Genomic DNA, 18953 nt, shown 5'->3' on the forward strand with positions numbered 1-18953 from the left:
CCTATCCATTCAATTTCCTGCAACTCCAACGACTACCACAACCTTACAGCCCCAATTGTTCCCATGTTCTTGTGGGGTCAGCCGGGGAATGTTTTGACCCATGTATTTTGTGAACCGACCGGCCAGCCCTGACGTTCGACTGAAGGTGATTTGGTGGGAATGTGTAAAAAATTTTCAGGGTACTGGCGGTAACTCGCCGACTCTTCAAAAAAGACACCATGGGATCTTTAACTTCCACCAACAACCAATGTTGGCAGATGGGTCATCTGGCTTAATGGCCAGCTAATGGATGGTGCACATATTGATGTCTCGCCCTGCCCGTGAAACACCAGGATGCAAGTTTATAGCTGGATCAGGATTGGAACCCAGGCGAGACAACTTAGAGGCAAATATACATGCCTGGCTGAATTCTATTGCCATGACAACCATCTCAGAAACTTGGCTTGTGTACGTGATGTATTTTTTAAAACGTTCAATATTTAGCTTTCATATTACACACATCTATTCCTCATACCACCCGAAAGGCGAGGGACCGAGAGTATCAGTTCCTTGTGTTTATTTCATTTCTTGCTGCAGAACGAGAATTCCTGGCAATCGGTGCTTACCTTGCTATCTATGGAGTTGACTTTGAAGAGGGTTTTGTTGTCTGTAGTAACCGGGATCCAGATGTCAAGAGTTGCAAGGACGTCCATTGTATCAACAATATCACTGGGTCTCAAGTAATTGTCTAACTTCAAAGACAGAGATTTCAATGGTGATAAACTCTCAATCATTTAGGAAAGGAAAAAAAAAAACATTTTCAAATCACAGTCGTTGCAATCAACGTGATATGCAACTGATGCAAAAATTGACAATAATAATTATTTTTCTGATTACAGTATTATTAAACTGTAATATTTTGAACCTTTTAACATAACAATCATCCTTTTTTATTTTTTACTTCTATTATTCGGAACACACTTGATGATCAACTCTCGTCATCACAAATTCTTTACGAATTACTTCTTTCGTGTGCAGCTCAAGCCTGCTGGGTAGCACCATTGGCTGGGGGTAGCCACTGATGCAATGCTGGTTTTGACGAGTGACTGTTTTTTATTATTATTTATTTATTTGCTTTTTATATACAATGTCAATGCTCGAAAAGAGCAAGCACACAGAACGTATAACAAGGGGAGCAGGAGACAGGAGGGATGGGAGAGGGAAGCAGAAAACAGTAGGGAATAGACAAATGAGGAGATCTGTGGAAAGAAGTGGGATGGGGTGGGGTACACGGGGTAAACAAGACGGACACTACAGGGACTTTCAGGAAGGAAAGCAGGGAATTTGGAGGTTGGTATGGTGTGAATTAACGGGGGTAGAAAAGATCATGGTCTTGGATAGGGGAAGATAAGAGGTGGTGGTGAATAGCTGTGTTGAAGACCTGGAGGGAAGAGTGGGGTTGAAGAGAGTGTGGGAGTTTGTTCCAAAGGCAGGAAAAAAGAGGAATGAGAGAGTGAAGGTGAGTAGTGATTCTTGATTTTGGTAGTTTTACAAGAAGGGGGTTGTTGGTGGACCTTGAGCACCCTATGGAAATATGTGGGGAAAAAGGGAGGGGGGGCAAAGAGGAGATGGTAGAAGACAGAAATACCACTGACCTGCCTGCTGTGAGAGAGTGAGAGACCCAAAGACTCAGCCTTATCACAAGAGATACCAATGATCTTAAATGCCTTGGTTTCCACAGCATGAAGCTGAATAAGGTGAGAGGCGGGAGCACCAGCCCAGAGTGGAGAACAGTACTCCATCAGGCTGCGGATGAATGCTTTGTACATGGTCAGGAGCTCAGGTGTGCCAAGGAAGGACTTTGCACAATGGAAGACGCCAGGGTAGAGTGACCTGGTGTGAATCCAAATTGATGATCGGAAATCAAGCCATTGGAGAAGAAGAAGGATTTAATGTCAAAAGCCATGATAGATTCCATAACCTTACTGATGATTGGGAGAAGGCTGATTGGTCTGTCGTTGCAAGGATCTGTTTTTGCACCTTTTTTATGCAGAGCGGTAATGTTTGCTGATTTCCAAGTAGATGGCAGATGACCTTGAGAAAATGACAGGGTGAATAGAACAGAGAGAGGGAGAGCAAGAGCAGCAGAGCAGGTTTTTAGGACATGTGGGCTGATGCCGTCTGGACAGGTTGCAGAATCTGAGTCGAGGTTTGACAGCAAGCTCTCCATCTTGTCAGGAGAAAAGGACACAGAGTCCAGGAACAGCTGGATGTGACTGTGTAAGATGGGTACAAAAAGCAATGGGTTTGGGACACAAGATTTAGCAGCAAACACTGAGTTTAGGCATTCAGCCTTTTCATGTGCAGTCAGCTGTGCGGTCATTTGAGGTAAGGGAGGGGATGGAGGGGGAACATACACCAGAAACAGACTTAAGTTGATGCCACCAGGATTTGGAGGAGGGAGAGAGATTTGAGAGTTCGAACTTGAAATTAGAAAGATGTTATTTCCTGGCTCTATCGAGGGTAGACACACACTTGTTCAGAGCTTTGTGGAATGAACTGAGATTGCTTCAGTTGAATTTGCATTCCATGAGGAGAAGGTAAGTTGTTTCAGGAAAACTGCCTCACCACAAGCTTCAGTGTACCATCGGTGGGAGGAAGGGGAGGACAACTGAAGACGAGATGGGATAAATCTGTGCATGAGGGAGTAAATTTCTTTGAAACAATTCCCAGGATGAGTTGATGTCAGAGAAAGTAGAGATGGGAGACCAGTCTAGAAGTTTGATGGCTGGTTGAAGTCCTTGCCAGAGGGCTTGAGTGAAATGCCAGACACGACGGCGGTGAGGTGGTTCTCCAATAACAGCAAGAGAGATGTTTACTGTACAAGCATGTGGTCAGATGAACTGATTGGAGCGAAGGAAGAACAGAAGATGTTTTCTGGGAAATTGGTCAAAATAAGATCATGAAGTACCTTTGGTTGAGATCCGGGTCAGGAAGTTGAAAGATTTGGCACGAGCATGCAGGATATTTCCTCTAAGACACACCAGAGAGCAAACATTTTCTGGGGTGCGGGGGGGGATGCCCCCAGAACCCCCTAGATTTTTCGGCCACTTCATACCCTCAATTGTTGGTCGCTTCGCGACCTCACCGGACATGTTTTACATTCTCACACTTTTTCAGAATTTGGGGTTGACAAGTCTGTAGCCAGAGGTATTCCTAGGGTGTGGGGGAGTGAGGGCAGTGCATAGAGAGTGAGGAATAGAATCTTTGATGAAGAGACCAACTCCTCCACCAGGACGAGGCTAAGGTCTGTCATACCGGAGGAGGGAGTAACCAGGGAGAGATACTCGGGGGTCAGAGACGTCTTGAGGGAGGAAAGTTTCTGTTAAGAAGATTACGTCTGGGTTGTCAGTGGCAACCTGTATGGAAAGATCTGTCAGGTTTGAGGGAAGGCCCCAGATGTTTGAAGTCCACATTGCTAAGGAAGGAGGGGAGGAGGCGTTGGGCACAGGGGAGGGGAGGGGAGGGTAGGACGAGGGAGGAGGGTAGGAGGTAGGGTGAGATATTTACAGTGTGGGGGATTGCAGAACAGTTCACGAAAAGGGTCGGATGAGGAGGAGAAAAAGCTTGGTGGTGATGTGATGAGGCACAGTGGGGAGTAAAAAGAGAGGGGGCAGAGAGAAGTTGAAGATTGGAGGAGGTGGAGGGATGAGATGGAAGAGAGAGGGCAGGATAAGGAGGCAGCTTTGTGGATGTGAGAGGGGGCAACTTTGACAAGGGGGAGTGAGCGGGGGATTGGATGGAGAAGCATGAGAAGGGAGAGTTAAGGGAGAAGGGAGAGGGAGGAGTTTTTGAGAAAGCGAAGAGAGAATCTTGGAAGGGGAAGAGTGTGAAGGTTGTTTTGAGAGGGAGGAGTAAGAGGGAAGCTTTGAGAGGGAGGGGAGATGATGAGAGCAGGCATGGCCAAGGGGAAGGAAGGCAATTGGAGAGATGGGGAGAGGGGATGGATGAAACTTGGTTTTGGTATGGTGAAGAAGGGAGCAGGCAGGTGGAGGTACAATACTTGAGGGGTTGGAAGGGGGGGGGGGAGGTGTGAGAGGAAGGAAGAGGCATGTTTGTGGTGATGAGGGTACTGACTGAGAGAGTGAGATATCTGTTAGGTCAGAATGGAGCCCACAGATGTTAGAACGCCACACACTTTGGGACATCAGATGTGGAGTCGATACTGAAGCAGAAGACAGTGAAGATGTGCCAAGGACAGAGGTCGGATGAGTGACAAGATGGGAGAGGTAAGGATAAGAATTAGGAGGAGGTAGATTTAAGGAGGTGGGGTAAGTTGGTACTGAAGTTGAAAAAAATGGACGATTGATGGAACATGAACATGCATTGCAAAGTGGGATTTAATTTTTTTTTAAACTCAGAGATGCAATTCAAGACATTATGTGAGGGATGCAATAAAGGAGAATTAAGAGAATGGAGAAAAGAAATATTGTAACAGAGGGACGTTTTAGACACAGGATGAAGGAAAGGTCGAATTGAAAACAGACTTTTGAAGAAGAGGAAGAAGAAGAGTTAGAGTAGTGAATCACGATACTATAAAGAGAACCACACGTGTGAAAGAGGAAGTTGGACATTTTAAGACCGTTTTAAAGTTGTTTTTTTTGAAAAACTTTTGGCTAAAGGCCCGGTCAGACCTTGACGTTTTAGCCAGCGATGGCAACGTATTAAAATGTATCTAAAACGCTGGCTTACGTTGAACTTTTGATGTTTTTTTTAAAGATTCGGACGTATTCATAGCGACTTGGTCTTATGTATAACGCATTGGTAACGGACACAGAACGTTTCGTTGTGTTATAGATAACTTATACCAACGAATGCTGAACCTGTTGTCGGCCTACACAACCAATGCCCAACGATAGTCTCACTTAGGCATAGCGCGTTGCATGCATCGCCGACGATGTCGTGACGTAGCCTATTAAAAGGCTGACGCACAACTATTCGAATCATAACTGCCGTAGAAATGGAAGTGACAACATCACGGTCACACCTTGGCGATCTTGCCAGCGTATGCCGACCTAAGAAAAATGTGTCTAAAACGTTGGGGCACGTCAAATACGGTATGAGTAAGTTTGGTATACGTGAGTAGAACGCTAAAGTACGCTATCATACGTCGTAGCAAGTAGAGTACGTCAATAAATTTTAAACATGTTCAAAATTTTACGACGTACTCGGCGTATGACACACGTTCCACATGCGATGGGGATAAGTTTTACACACGATATGTGGACGCTTACACAGGTCCACAAAGGTTACTTATAAGCTACTCATAAGTCGAAACTCTTCACGGTAATGTCTTTTTTACGCGAAACTTATTTCTAACTTATGTTTGACGTGCTTTGAACCAATTCTTTACGAAGTCCCAACACACAGTGACGTATGTAGACGTATTCCAATGACGTCTTCCGGTCGACAAAAAAAAAAAATTAACGTGTTTCTAGCTTACAACTGCCATATAAAGACGTGTTCCCAGCAGTTTTGGGAATTGATATATAAAAATGGTGTTCATAAAAGGGGAACCCAACAGTGTTTTCGAGTCCTTTTTGAGTCGATGTCCATGTCAGCAGTAACAGTATCAGTATCAGTATCAGTATTAGTATTAGTAGTAGTTTGTTCATGTTGGCAGTAGTAGGTGAGTGTGAGGGGGAGGGTGTGGGTTATGATGGATCGTCCTTGCGTCCGCGTGTCCACGGGTAGGAGACATCTTTTCACCATTGTTCGAAGTTCTTCGCGGCTAATTTTTATGGGGCTTTTTCAACAATGAGCTATCGCTTGTTTTTATGATTTAGGTCTATTCATAACGGGTTGGACAAATGCACAATGAACTAATAATGTGCATAGAGCGCTTTGATTACTTATAGATACGATATACCAACGAATAATTATCGTGAAGCCGGCGTTCACAAACTATGCCCAACGATAGCCTAACTTATCCATATCGTGCGGCAGTTTATCTTTGCCGGTGACGTAGGATTTGCTATTCATAGGCTGCCACTCAATGATTTAAATGGCTGCATCTCCACTATTGAAAGTAGACGCTTGCGCTCAACAATTGGATTTTTTTTTACACTCAACGACTTTTAAACAGTACCACTCAGCTATTTTCATTGTTTACAATGAACGATTTAAATTGCTGTCACTCGCCTTTGTTTTTTGACGCTGGGGTTTGGAAATTTGAAGCGTTTCTTCTGAACGTGTTAAAACGCTCAAACTCGACTATTTTAAATAGACGCTGCCGATGGACAATTGGAATCATAGCCAAGCTAGACATCGAAGTGTGAACATCCTCGTCATGCCGAAGAAAAGTTTGAAGAATGCTGCAAATAAGTGTCCTGGCCGTGGCCGTGGCCGTGGACGCTGATGCAAGGACGATCCATTATACCGACGTCTTTCAGCCTATGAGTAACTTAAAAGTAACGTCTGTCGATGTGTGGCAACGATCGCGTAACGTGCCAACAACACGTTAATCATAGGTTAGAAATAAGTTTCGGGTATGCTAAACATTACCTCGGCGTGTCTCAACTTATGATTAACTTACAAGTAGCATGTGTTGACGTCTGTCAACGATCGCAGACCGTGCATACAATTTGTGGCCAGCGTAACGGAACATGTGAGTCATACGCCGGCATACGTCATGAAATTTCAAGCATGAAAAAATTTGAGGACAACCAAAAAGTACAACATTTAAAGCCAATGTACAACGACGTATGGCAGTGTTTTTCAGCGTGCTCTCAATGTTATCAAAACTTACCCATAACGTATTCAACGTGTGCCAGCGTTTTAGAAAAAAATTTCAAAAATCGGCATACGTTGGCTAAAACGTCAAGGTGTGACCGGGCCTTAAAGATTACGTAAGATTAGGAAAAGGAAAGGTTGAAGAAAAATCGTGTAGGTGTTGGTGAATTTGGATCAGCAAACGCAGGAGGAAGCTGGTTGTTCGACATGAGTTACAGGAAGAAGAAGAAGAAGAAGAAGAAGAAGAAGAAGAAGGGGTAGCGAAGCATGTGGCTCTTTGAGGTGTAACATGAGAGATTAAAAGAATAAAGACTTTTTGAGCAATATATCATGTTCAGTGCACTGATAATGCTGGTATACTGGTTCAATGTAGAGCAAATTGTTTATTATAAATGACTGTAATGTTTCACTGTTGAGGTGAGATGTTTATTGTAAAAGCCGAGTAGAGCACAAAGGTGACAAGTATTAACATTATCGTTCAGTTTTACAGCATGTGGAAAGATTTAAATAGTGTTTGGCGAAGTTATACCTGATTCTAGATATGGAACAATGTCAGTATCATTCAGTTTAAGTCTCTATCTTGTATCTACAAGTGCATTTAAAAGGAAGGGTTTTCGGACATGTGCATCTTCCAGAAGTGAGAGCGTGGATAGTAGAGCCAGTCGACATTTGCTTTGCTGTGTACAGTCGGACTGGTGATTTCCGTGTATTGCTTTATCTTTTAAAAAACACACAAGTTTAGAGGACAAGAAACACTCTCCAGGAGCAGTCTTGTGGGAAAAGGGGTGAGGGGATATTGGGGGAAGTGAGGCAAATATATTTTGATCCATGGCTCGTAATCCCCACTGTCTCCAACAGAGTTCAGTAATCCACTTGCTCTTGTTGGATTGCACTGTGCCACATGTGAGGACTAAAATAGTGTTGTGGTTCACCAGAATTCTGCAGGAAATGTGATTTAACCGAAACAACTTGATTGATGGCAAATTTTGGATCTGAGAATTATTCGTCATACTCTCTTATTAACCTAATATTTGTGTATGATTTCAGCGCGACTCTGCTTTTGCTATTGTATATCTGAGTCTGCTTCTCTTATCTCATAATAACCCTGAGGATTTGGATTTACACCTTCCTTACCTCGAACCTTTGGCTTGCCTCTTTGTCATCACTGTCGATATTATAAACCTTTAAATGCAAATGTTTCAACCTGTGGAACAAGAATGATCATCGTTGACAGAATTACTATTTATTTAAGCAGGTTCCTGCTATTGTTTCTTCTTGAACAATATTTTAAAAGTAATCTTTTCTTACACTTGAGTCTTCATAAGTACAGGAACAAAGACGGGAATATGTACGATGCTTCGGTTTTGCTGAGTTGCAGCATGATCGCTGTCACTGCAATAATGCAAAGAAAGCGAATCAATTTATATATTTATAACCATGTATATTCATGTAGGCTTGTGAACACCGTAGATTAAATACGGAAAAAGAACAGCTTTAGTTCATATGGTCATTTATATCTACAATGATTGGACATAGATTATGTTTCTAGAAATTGATACTGATGACAAAATGTCTTCGATTTTTAGATGATAAATACAGTAAGGCTCATGGAGGAGGTTGTACATCCACTATATGCAGGACATGAGATATTTTTATATATATATGTAAATAACAAAGACCCACCCACATCTCTCACCTCTGAATGGAGGGAATAGCCAATCAGCGCTCACCTCATCAAATAAACCCAGGTGGCTAGGAATATATAAATAATTAACATCTTCCACACTCCTGTTGCTGAAGAAGCTGCATAAAGCAACCCAAGAAATCCTACACAAGGTAAGCATTATGCTGTTTCAAACCCTTCCTAGAGCTCCTCCACAACTATAAAGACATTCACACAAAGTACACACATGAGAATCCCAATGCGACACACCCCCTCAACTGCCGGACCGGTTTCATCACTTAATGGCAAATTTTCAGCGATAGCACAGACACAGCAATGCAAACCAATGAGGCTCCCAAGCACGTACCTCATGCAAACGTCAAAAGCAGTCTATATTTAAATAATAAAGACCCACCCACATCTTTCACCTTTATAGCTGTGGAGCAGTCAATATTTAATAATTCAAATAAGAAGTGTATATATATATATATATATATATATATATATATATATATATATATATATATATATATATATATATACATACATACACATATATACATTTTAGTGTTTCTTATCTCATGTGTGGCAACCTGCTTGGGGGATGGCCAGACAGACGCCCCTGGAGGACCAGCGGAAAGTGGACGCAGCGATGCGCTGCACCGGTGCATACTCCCACAGCTGACCTGACCTGATGTGGTACATGCTTGGAGCCTCATTGATGCCTGGCCCATCCCCATCTCCTTGATATGCTGTTCAAACTGCTGCAACCTGCCTGAGGGATGGCCAGCCAGAGGCTTCTGGAGGACCAGCGGAAAGTGGACGCAGCGACGCACTGCACCCATGCATGCTCCCATACCTGACCTGACCTGACCTGATATGGTACATGCTTGGGAGCCTCATTGGTATGCAATTCTGTCTGCACTGTCATTGAAGATTTGCCAATAAGCAACTAAACCGGTCTGGGAGCTAAAGGGGTGTGTTGCATTGGGATTCTCATGTGTGTACGGTGTGAACATCTTTATAGCTGTGGAGGAACTCTAATCAGCACATCCTTGAGATGTTGATCAACCTGCTGCAACCTGCCTGGAGGATGGCCAGACAGAGGCCCCTGGAGTACCGGCAGAAAGTGGACACAGTGATGCGCTGCTCTGGCGCATGCTTCCATTCCTGACCATGCTCCCACAGAGATGTGGGTGGGTCTTTATTCTATAAATATTGACTGCTTTCAACATACTAGTATGTGCCCGTACGTGTGTGGCCGTACGTGCAAAAAAAACAAAAACATTTTTTTTTCAAACCGCGAGCCAGAAACAACAACCACACAGGCGTTCCTTCGCTCTCATGTGCCCGTACGTGCGTGGCCCGGAAGTTCGCATATCGCAGTTGTGATTATTCGCAATTTAGTTTTAATGGCCAATTATTCAATTAGCACCAGTGTATTTTGCATTTTCACAATGTCATCGCAAGGAAAAACACAAAGAAAATAGAAGAGAAAAAAAGAAGAAAAAAAAACGTGCAAAAAAAACTTCAAACAACTACACAGGCCGTTCCTTCGCTCTCGTAAACGACGACTGATTTGGGGCATTGTGTTTATCTATAAATGCGCATAAAGAAATCGAGAAATTATTAGAATACATAAAGTCATCACTTTCTGGAAGTCCGTACGTTGTAACCCGTAATGGGGAACGCGGCTGAGGATCTCTTCAGCATCGGCCACGCATACGCAGCAGCGTGTCCTGTCATTGGTTGGAAAATAAATGGCCATAACTTGTGAAGCACTTGTCCGATTAATATGAAACCTTGAAAAGGCACATCCACAGGGCCCCAGCAATATACCTGACAAGTTTCAATGAGATCGGACCAGCGGTTGTCGAGAAACAGCAGTCACACACACACACACACACACACACACACACACACACACACACACACACACACACACACACACACACACACACACACACACACACACACACACACACACACACACACACACACACACACACACACACACTGCTGGAATTATAGATAGATGCACGTGGTACATGCTTGGGAGCCTCATTGGGATGCATTGCTGTCTGCGCAGGCACTGAAGATTTGCATATATATATATATATATATATATATATATATATATATATATATATATATATATATATATATATATATATATATATATATATATATATATATATATATACACACAGTTACTTTTACGAATTCTGGCCCGCCTAGCATGCGAGCGATTGCGTAACTCCAATCGCAACCGCGTCGCCCACCGGACGGACAATTCAGTCATGACCCTCCTGGAACTACCGCCAGGAGCCAGTCACAGGTGGGGGTTTAACCTCACCACGATCATGCCAATTGCCCACCCGCACAGGATAGGGTTGCTCGCCAAATTCGACCTACCTAAGTACCTGCACGAGTCGTCGACCGGGCGATCGTACCTCGCCGCAGGTCGGCCTAGGACACGAACCGCTTCAGCGGTCCGTTCCATGCTACAGTAATAACCGAGCGGTGTTATCGCCGACCTCAACGGATCAGATTCTCTTTTTTACTCAGGTGTTCAAAACCCACCTAATTATTCCACGATGCAAGATGGCATTTTCAATGGGGAAAGAAGACGCAACGAACGGGATACGTTGCACACCAGGACATTTATTATAGCAAGCACATATATACAGTCATGCAATATACAGACGACAAGCAAACAGAAAGCAATACCAACGACTATAATTATTAGTAATTTACAGGCACTTACACAGGTCTACTTATAGGGACACGGCGCCACAGCAGTCATACAAAAGCAAAGAAAAACCCTCTCATAGGCAAGGGGGTAGACGGGGTTCGTAAACCTTTATGCCGTGGGCCGTGGGTGACCGAATAGGCCCGCGAGACCGTGATGGTTACCTACCCCCTCGAGGGGCGACGGTCGGCGAGCCCTCTCCGGCACTCTCCTCTCGTGCGCGCCTCGACCCGGGACCACTGCTTGCAACCCTCACGGCTTGGTGCCCAGAGGGAGAGACGAGCCTTCGATGATCCAGAGCTCGAAGCGTCCAAACACGACGATCCAGAGCCCGAAGAGTCCAAACACGACGATCCAGAGCCCGAAGAGTCCAAACACGACGATCCAGGCAGGAGAGAGAGAGAAAGAGAAAGAGAGAAAGAGAGAAAGAGAGAAAGAGAGAAAGAGAGAAAGAGAGAAAGAGAGAAAGAGAGAAAGAGAGAAAAAGAGAAAGAGAGAGAGAGCTCAAACATGACGTCCACCAAGAGAGTGAGCCTACGCGCGGTCCGCCCTATAGCGCGGGGCTCTGCCCCTTCGCTCCACCCCCTTTTTGGCTCCGCCTCTCCTCTAGCCCTTTCGAGAAGCTCCTCAAAAAGGGGCGTCTCCTCCTCACGGCCGCCTCACACCCCGTATTCACCAATCGCCAGCGAGCTCTCGCAGCCTCTCCCGTCAGCCCCGGTGCCGCAAAAAAGGCGGGAAAACTCGCGCGCCGTTGTCGACCTTTCACGGGGCCTTCGTTTGAAGTCTTCGGACAGTCCAAAATAACGATAGAACAGAAAAACGGCTATCTCAAAGAGTCGCAGTCCGGTGAACACGAAGAAATCCCTTTAAACAACGGTGGGGAACTATCTGCACATAAACTTAGCGTCATAACTAATCTAAGGACCCTTTATGGTGTATTGCGAATTTCCACAGCCGTAACAATATATATATATATATATATATATATGTATATATATATATATATATATATATATATATATATATATATATATATATATGTATATATATATATATATATACATACAGTAGACTAGGTGTAAGTCGGCAGCGTGTAACGCGTCACTTCGCCTAAGTCGGCAAGCGTCAAAAAGTCCCGAATTTATCTCATGTTAAATCCCTTTGAATAAAGGGTCATCCCTCTGTAAGTCGTCATCTCTAAGTCGTCACTTCGTCTAAGTCGTCAGATGTTGTCCATTCCCACGTAATGGAAACTCAAGTAAATTACCACTCCTAACTCGTCACACGGAACTGCTGCCTCGTCACACGGAACTGAATCGTGATGCTCGCTCATTGGTGTACACCGCCAGTGATAGGCTATTTATAACTGCGTACACACGTTGATCACACTGCAGGCAGGACAATGGCGACTAAGCGTAAGCTTACAACTAAAACCTACCAAGAAAAATACGACATTATCCAGTTTTGTAAGGCAAATCCACTGATGAAGAAAACAGACATAGCTGAGAAGTTGGACATCGAACGGCAGACATTGAACGATATCTTGAAGAATAAGGGCAAGATATTTGGACAAGTGGAGAAGATCGTGAGGCCGGTGGGAAGTGTGAAATGCGTGAAATGTGTGTCCTTTGAAGATGTCGATGACGTGCTCATCATCTGGTTTCAGCAAATGTTGGCTCAGCCAAATATTCGGTTTCGGCCGATTCGGCTGATTCGCCCAAATATTCGGCCAATACTGTCTTTCGGTGGAGGATTTTTTTTTTTTTTTTTTGTATACCTTGGTCGAGGCTCGTATGAGAGCTAACACACAACTCACAGCAAGGAGGCATGAGACAAGAGGGGCGGGAGTGGAAGGGACAAAACGGTGGGGAACAGACACATTAGGTGAACTGTGGAAGGGAGAGGGATGGGGATGGGACGGGGAACATGGAGAAGAGAAGATGGACATTTCAGGGACTTTCAGGAAGGAAAGCAGGAGAAATGAAGGAAGTGGGCTTGGGTGGATTATCAGGGGTAGAAAAGATCGAGGATTTGGATGGGGGAAGATAAGAGGTGGTGGTGAACAGCTGTTTTGAAAGCCTGGAGGGAAGAATGGGAAAGAATAGAGTGAGGAAGTTTATTCCAAAGGCGGGAAAAAAGAGGAATGAAAGAGTGAAGATGAGCAGTGATTCGTGATTTTGGTAGTTTTACCAGAAGGGGGTTGTTGGCGGACCTTGAGCGCCCTGTGGAAATGTGGTGGGGACAAATCGCAGAGAGAGCAGGGGGGGCAAGGCAGGAGAGGAGTCGGTAGAAGACAGAAAGACCACCGACCAACCTGCGGTGATTGAGCGAGAGGCCCAAAGACTCAGCTTCATTGCGGGAGATGCCGATGATCTTAAATGCCCTGGTTTCAACAGCATGAAGCCGAGAAAGGTGGGAGGCAGGAGCACCAGCCCAGAGGGGAGAGCAGTACTCCATCAGGCTATGGACAAAAGCTTTGTAAGTGGTCAGGAGCTCAAGAGGGCCGAGGAAGGACTTAGCACGACGGAGGATTCCCAGTCGGCGACTGGCTTTTGAGGCGAGGTTGGAAATGTGACTTTCCCAGGAAAGGTCATGGCAGATAGTGAGACCTAGAAGCTTGAAAGAAAAGACTTCTTCCATAGGATTGTTGAGAAAGTGGATGGGGGGGTTTTGTAAACTGTCCTTTCGAAGAGACATAGTGAGAGTGTGAGATTTGTCTGGATTGAAAGACATGTTCCACGTGTTGGACCAGTTTGTGATTTTATCCAGATCTGCAGTGAGCGAAGAAGCTGCTGCTTGCCGGTCTGAGGGATGACAGATGGTACGGCAGAGGGTGGAGTCGTCGGCAAAGAGAAATAGAGGATTTTCCAGAGAGTCCGAGAGATCATTGATGAAAACCAGAAAAAGTGTCACCCAGAACGCTACCTTGAGGAACTCCAGCCTGCACAGGAAGAGGGGATGAAAGAACTCCATTTAGGGCCACACGTTGACTGCGACAGGAGAGGAAGTCTGCGAGCCATGAGTGGAGATGGCCTTGAATACCATGGGAAGAGAGTTTGGTGAGTAGGGCAGGGTGCCAGACTGTGTCTAAAGCACGTGATATGTCCAGGGATACGGCTCGGATTTCCTGTCTGGCATTGAGGACCTCCATCCATTGATGGGAGAGCAGAAGCAGCATATCCAGGGTAGAGTGACCTAGTCTGAAACCAAATTGATGATTGGAAATCAAGCCATTGGAGAAGAGGAAGGATTTCATATCTGAGGAGATGATGGATTCCATCACCTTGCTGATGATTGGGAGAAGGCTGATTGGTCTGTAGTTACAGGGATCTGTTTTTGCACCTTTTTTATGCAGGGCAGTGATGTTAGCAGATTTCCAAGCAGATGGCAGATGACCTTGGGCAAATGAGAGGGTGAATAGAACAGAGAGTGGGTGAGCAAGAGCAGAAGAGCAGGCTTTGAGGACACGTGGGCTGATGCCGTCTGGACTGGTTGCAGAATCTGACTCGAGGTTTGAAAGCAAGCTCTCCACCTTGTCAGGAGAAAAGGATACAGAGTCCAGGGACAGTTGGGTGTGACTGGGTAAAGTGGGTAGAGATAGTGATGGGTTTAGGACACAAGATTTAGCTGCAAACACCGAGTTTAGACATTCAGCTTTATCACGTGTGGAATTAGCAGTGCGGCCATTTGAGGTAAGGGAGGGGATGGAGGGGAACATACACCAGAAACAGATTTGATTTAACGCCACCAGGATTTTGAGGAGGGAGAGAGGTTTGAGAGTTCAGACTTGAGATGAGAAAGATGTTGTTTTCTGGCTCTCCTGAGGGTAGATACACACTTGTTCCGAGCTTTGTGGAAAGAACTGAGATTGCCCTCAGTTGGGTTTGCTTTCCATGAGGCAAAGGCAAGTTGTTTCAGGACAACTGCCTCGCCACAAGCTTCAGTAAACCAAGGGCGGGAGGAAGGGTAAGACAACTGAACACGAGAGGGGATAAATCTGTGCATGAGGGAGAGCAAGTTTCTTTGAAAGAATTCCCAGGATGAGTTGATGTTTGAGAAAGTAGTGATAGGAGACCAGTCTGTCAGTTTGATGGCTGCTCGGAGACCCTGCCAGTCGGCTTGAGTGAAATGCCAGACTCGACGGCGGTGAGGTGGTTCTCTGATAACAGCCAGAGAGATGTCCACTTTGACAAGGACGTGGTCAGAAGAACCAATTGGAGCGAAGGAAGAGCAGCAGATATTGTCAGGGAAATTGCCCAGCCAACATCATGGAATACAATGACCGGTTTGAATCCTTTCTCATGCACCAGATGCCTAAGAGTTTGAGGCATTCAAACATAACGGATTACTTCGCGAAGAAGTAAAGGATCGATCGAGCTTAGTGTAGAAGTTCGATCATGGTTTTATCTTGGCTTGTTTTGTACATTACCGCACTCACTTACACATAGGCATTGAGTGGTAATCATCACCACGATGACTGTGTGTCATGTAATTTGTCACCATACCATCACCGATGGTATACGAGTTGTCTTACAGAGTTGTTCATTATCTTTACTTTTGATAAACTGATTCATGAATTCCATCTTTGCTTGATCACTTTCCAACTCACCAACTCACCCCCACCTATGCCCTGAGGATTGTGTTTTCCTTTTGGTACAATAGCCGGCTCTCACACATACATGTCCAGGCCACGCGCGACTTCATCCTTCACCCCACAGTCATCATGAATGTTCGCATACGCGTAAGTCGTCACATTTCTAAGTCGTCACTTTTTTCTCGGTCCCGATGGTGACGACTTACGCCTAGTCTACTGTATGTGTATATATATATATATATATATATATATATATATATATATATATATATATATATATATATATATATATATATATATACATACACACACACACACACACACACACACACACACACACACACACACACACACACACACACACACACACACACACACACACACACACACACCTTATGTTTGCATAATGGTTAGGGTGGTGGGCTTGGAGTCTGAGAATCCTGAGTTAAAATCCCTCTCGACTGTTGAATTAATACCAGGTGGGGTTTACTCGGCCTGTTATCCTTCCAAGGTCGGCAAAATGAGTGCCACCTTGCTGGTATCCTGTTTCAGAGTGGTGACCCATCCACGATTGCACCCTAATCGCCAAGGAGACTGCTTCGGCAGCACCAATGCTCAACACAGAGTATGATCCCAATGGATGAATATATATATATATATATATATATATATATATATATATATATATATATATATATATATATATATATACATATATAGCAGTCAATATTTAAATAATTATATATTTTTACAAATATATAGGTGTGTATATGTATATGTATATGTATATATATATATATATATATATATATATATATATATATATATATATATATATATATATAAATCTACTTTTAAAGAAATGAGGCTAGACTGTCAGAGGCTGAGCCACTGGAGTATCTTTCACACATTGAGAGCTTCTCCTCAATGTCACTCCATGGCATCACAGTCCAAGGGTCGATGTATTTATAGAATATGTTTAACAGTAATCATTGGGTCATTTAACAGCTTTGCAGATGCATAATAACCCAACTTTTCATGACCACCAAATGCTGTCTCCTTTATTAATTGTCATATCTAGAATTTATGAAAAAGTTTCAACTTTCACCATATTATGTCCGAATCTGCCCTTTATCTGGGGTTAGTTGGAACAAAATTAATTGATTAGATTTTTGTCTGTAAAGCCATAACATCCTTTTTCTTAAACTTTTATTTTCCACTGCTAATATGTAGCTATGTGGACGACATTTCCTATGGATAATTCAAAAAGTTAGTTCATGCCAAACTTTTCTCTGGTGCATACTGTGTCAAAAATATTCCAACTATCCCTGTTTGCCCAACATGACCAGTCTTGTCAGTATTAGAAAAACGTGGGTTAAGATTTCCCTGCCCCCACTTAATCCCGATGACCTCTCTGATCCTGTTTGTCTGTTCAGTATCCTGAATGTCTTTACCAGCGGGCTCGCTGGCTGACTATTGGATACAGTAAGCAAAAGACCTTGGATATCCATTGCAAGGGAAACTGGGGTTGTGGGCATCTTTTTCCATATTTCCTACCAGGGGTATTTTGTGTCACCTTTTTCTATAAATAAACAGTCCATTTCATTAAATAATGCAAAGCAAATAGCAGCAGATAGTATTTTAATCACAATGATTGTTCTACATACACTCTTTCCAAGCAAACGAACCTTGTCACAATTGTGTCGATTGTGAGAATTCTTGTGGTCTGGTGGACATTTGTGGTTTCAAACTCAACACAAAATTTTACCTGCGGTTGGAAAAACAAAAATGTTTTATTTCGATTAACTGGGGAAACAAAGTCGTTGGTGAAGCTGTTTAATAGCATTTATTTCCATTTGAAGTTGTTCAGCTCTTAGCATACTGACCATTGTTCTAGATTTCATAATCCAGCTGCCAATAATACATTCAAGTACTTTTCCAGACTCTTCATTGGGAAGGCATCGCACTTGTCCTGATTTCTGCCAAAATAATTACAAAAACACCTGATGAACAATATAACTTCTTTGTAGAAGCTCGCCAAACCATTGCCACCCATAAGTACACCATTGTTTCGTAAAATATTTCCAGAAAAATTTTATTGATTGACCTGAGGCAATCTTGATTATACATGGATATTATATATATATATATGTATTTATATACATACGTATATATATATATATATATATACGTATGTATATAAATACATATATATATATATATATATATATATATATACATATATACATATATATATATATATATATATATATATATATATATATATATATATATATATATATATATATATATATATATATATATATATATATATATATATATATATATATATATCAGAGGGGAGGGTGAAGAGGTGGAGGGGAAAAGAGAGAGGAGGGAGGGTGAGTGAGGAGGGGTGGGGAAAGGGAAGATAGTGTGAGGTTCGAGGAAGAGAAGGCAGACGTGCGGTGGAGTTTAAATTACGATTAATACTGTCTCATCAGAATGATTCTGCATTGAAAAACAGTGAAGATGGAAACAATATAATGTCTGAAATCCATTTCCTACTGGCATCACTATAAATGTGGCCCAGAGACAAACATGGCCCGAGACAAAACCCGCCAGACACATCCGGAGCCAAGCCATCCAAAGACAAACACGGCTTGGACACACCCAGAGACAAACTCCCGTCTGGACATGTCTGGATACAAACTCCCATCCAGACATAAATACAACACAGACTCGTTCGGAGACAAACACCACCCAAACGTGTCAAGAGCCAAGCAGTCCAGATACAAACAATGCCTAGACACGTGGAGAGACAAACACTGCCTGGGCACATCCAGAGACAAACTCCCGTCCGTATATAAATACCGCCCAGACACGTTAGGAGATAAACACTGCCTGGACGCATCCGGAACCAATTTTTCAGAGACAAACACTGCTCGGACACATCCGGAGACAAACACCTGTCCGGACACATCTGGAGATAAACTCCGGACATCACCCGGATGTGTCCGGAGCCAAACACTGCCTGGACATGTCCAGAGCCGAACAACACCAGGACACGTCTGGAGCCAAACACCGCCGGATGCGTCGAGTCAAATAATTCCCGGCGCATTCAGAGCCAAACAACGCCTGACACGTCCGGAGCCAAACAACGCCCTGATGCA

General features: G+C 43.6%; 1 protein-coding gene across 1 annotated transcript in view; it reads right to left on the reverse strand.

Annotated features, from left to right (window-relative positions):
* Positions 1-18953, reverse strand: part of LOC147010830 (integrin alpha-X-like) — a 217548-nt gene that overhangs the window by 11113 nt on the left and 187482 nt on the right. Inside the window, exons 22-26 of the mRNA XM_085859953.1 lie at positions 17667-17759; positions 17469-17548; positions 8080-8163; positions 7906-7975; positions 606-731 (exon numbers count right to left, since the gene is read on the reverse strand). Of these exons, the coding sequence (XP_085716079.1) occupies positions 606-731; positions 7906-7975; positions 8080-8163; positions 17469-17548; positions 17667-17759 (453 nt within the window). The remainder of the gene's footprint in view (positions 1-605; positions 732-7905; positions 7976-8079; positions 8164-17468; positions 17549-17666; positions 17760-18953) is intronic.

The sequence above is a fragment of the Eptatretus burgeri genome, chromosome 16 (genome assembly GCF_056783735.1).
Source record: "Eptatretus burgeri isolate ZD-2024b chromosome 16, Ebu_testis_v1, whole genome shotgun sequence".
Lineage (NCBI taxonomy): Eukaryota > Metazoa > Chordata > Myxini > Myxiniformes > Myxinidae > Eptatretus > Eptatretus burgeri.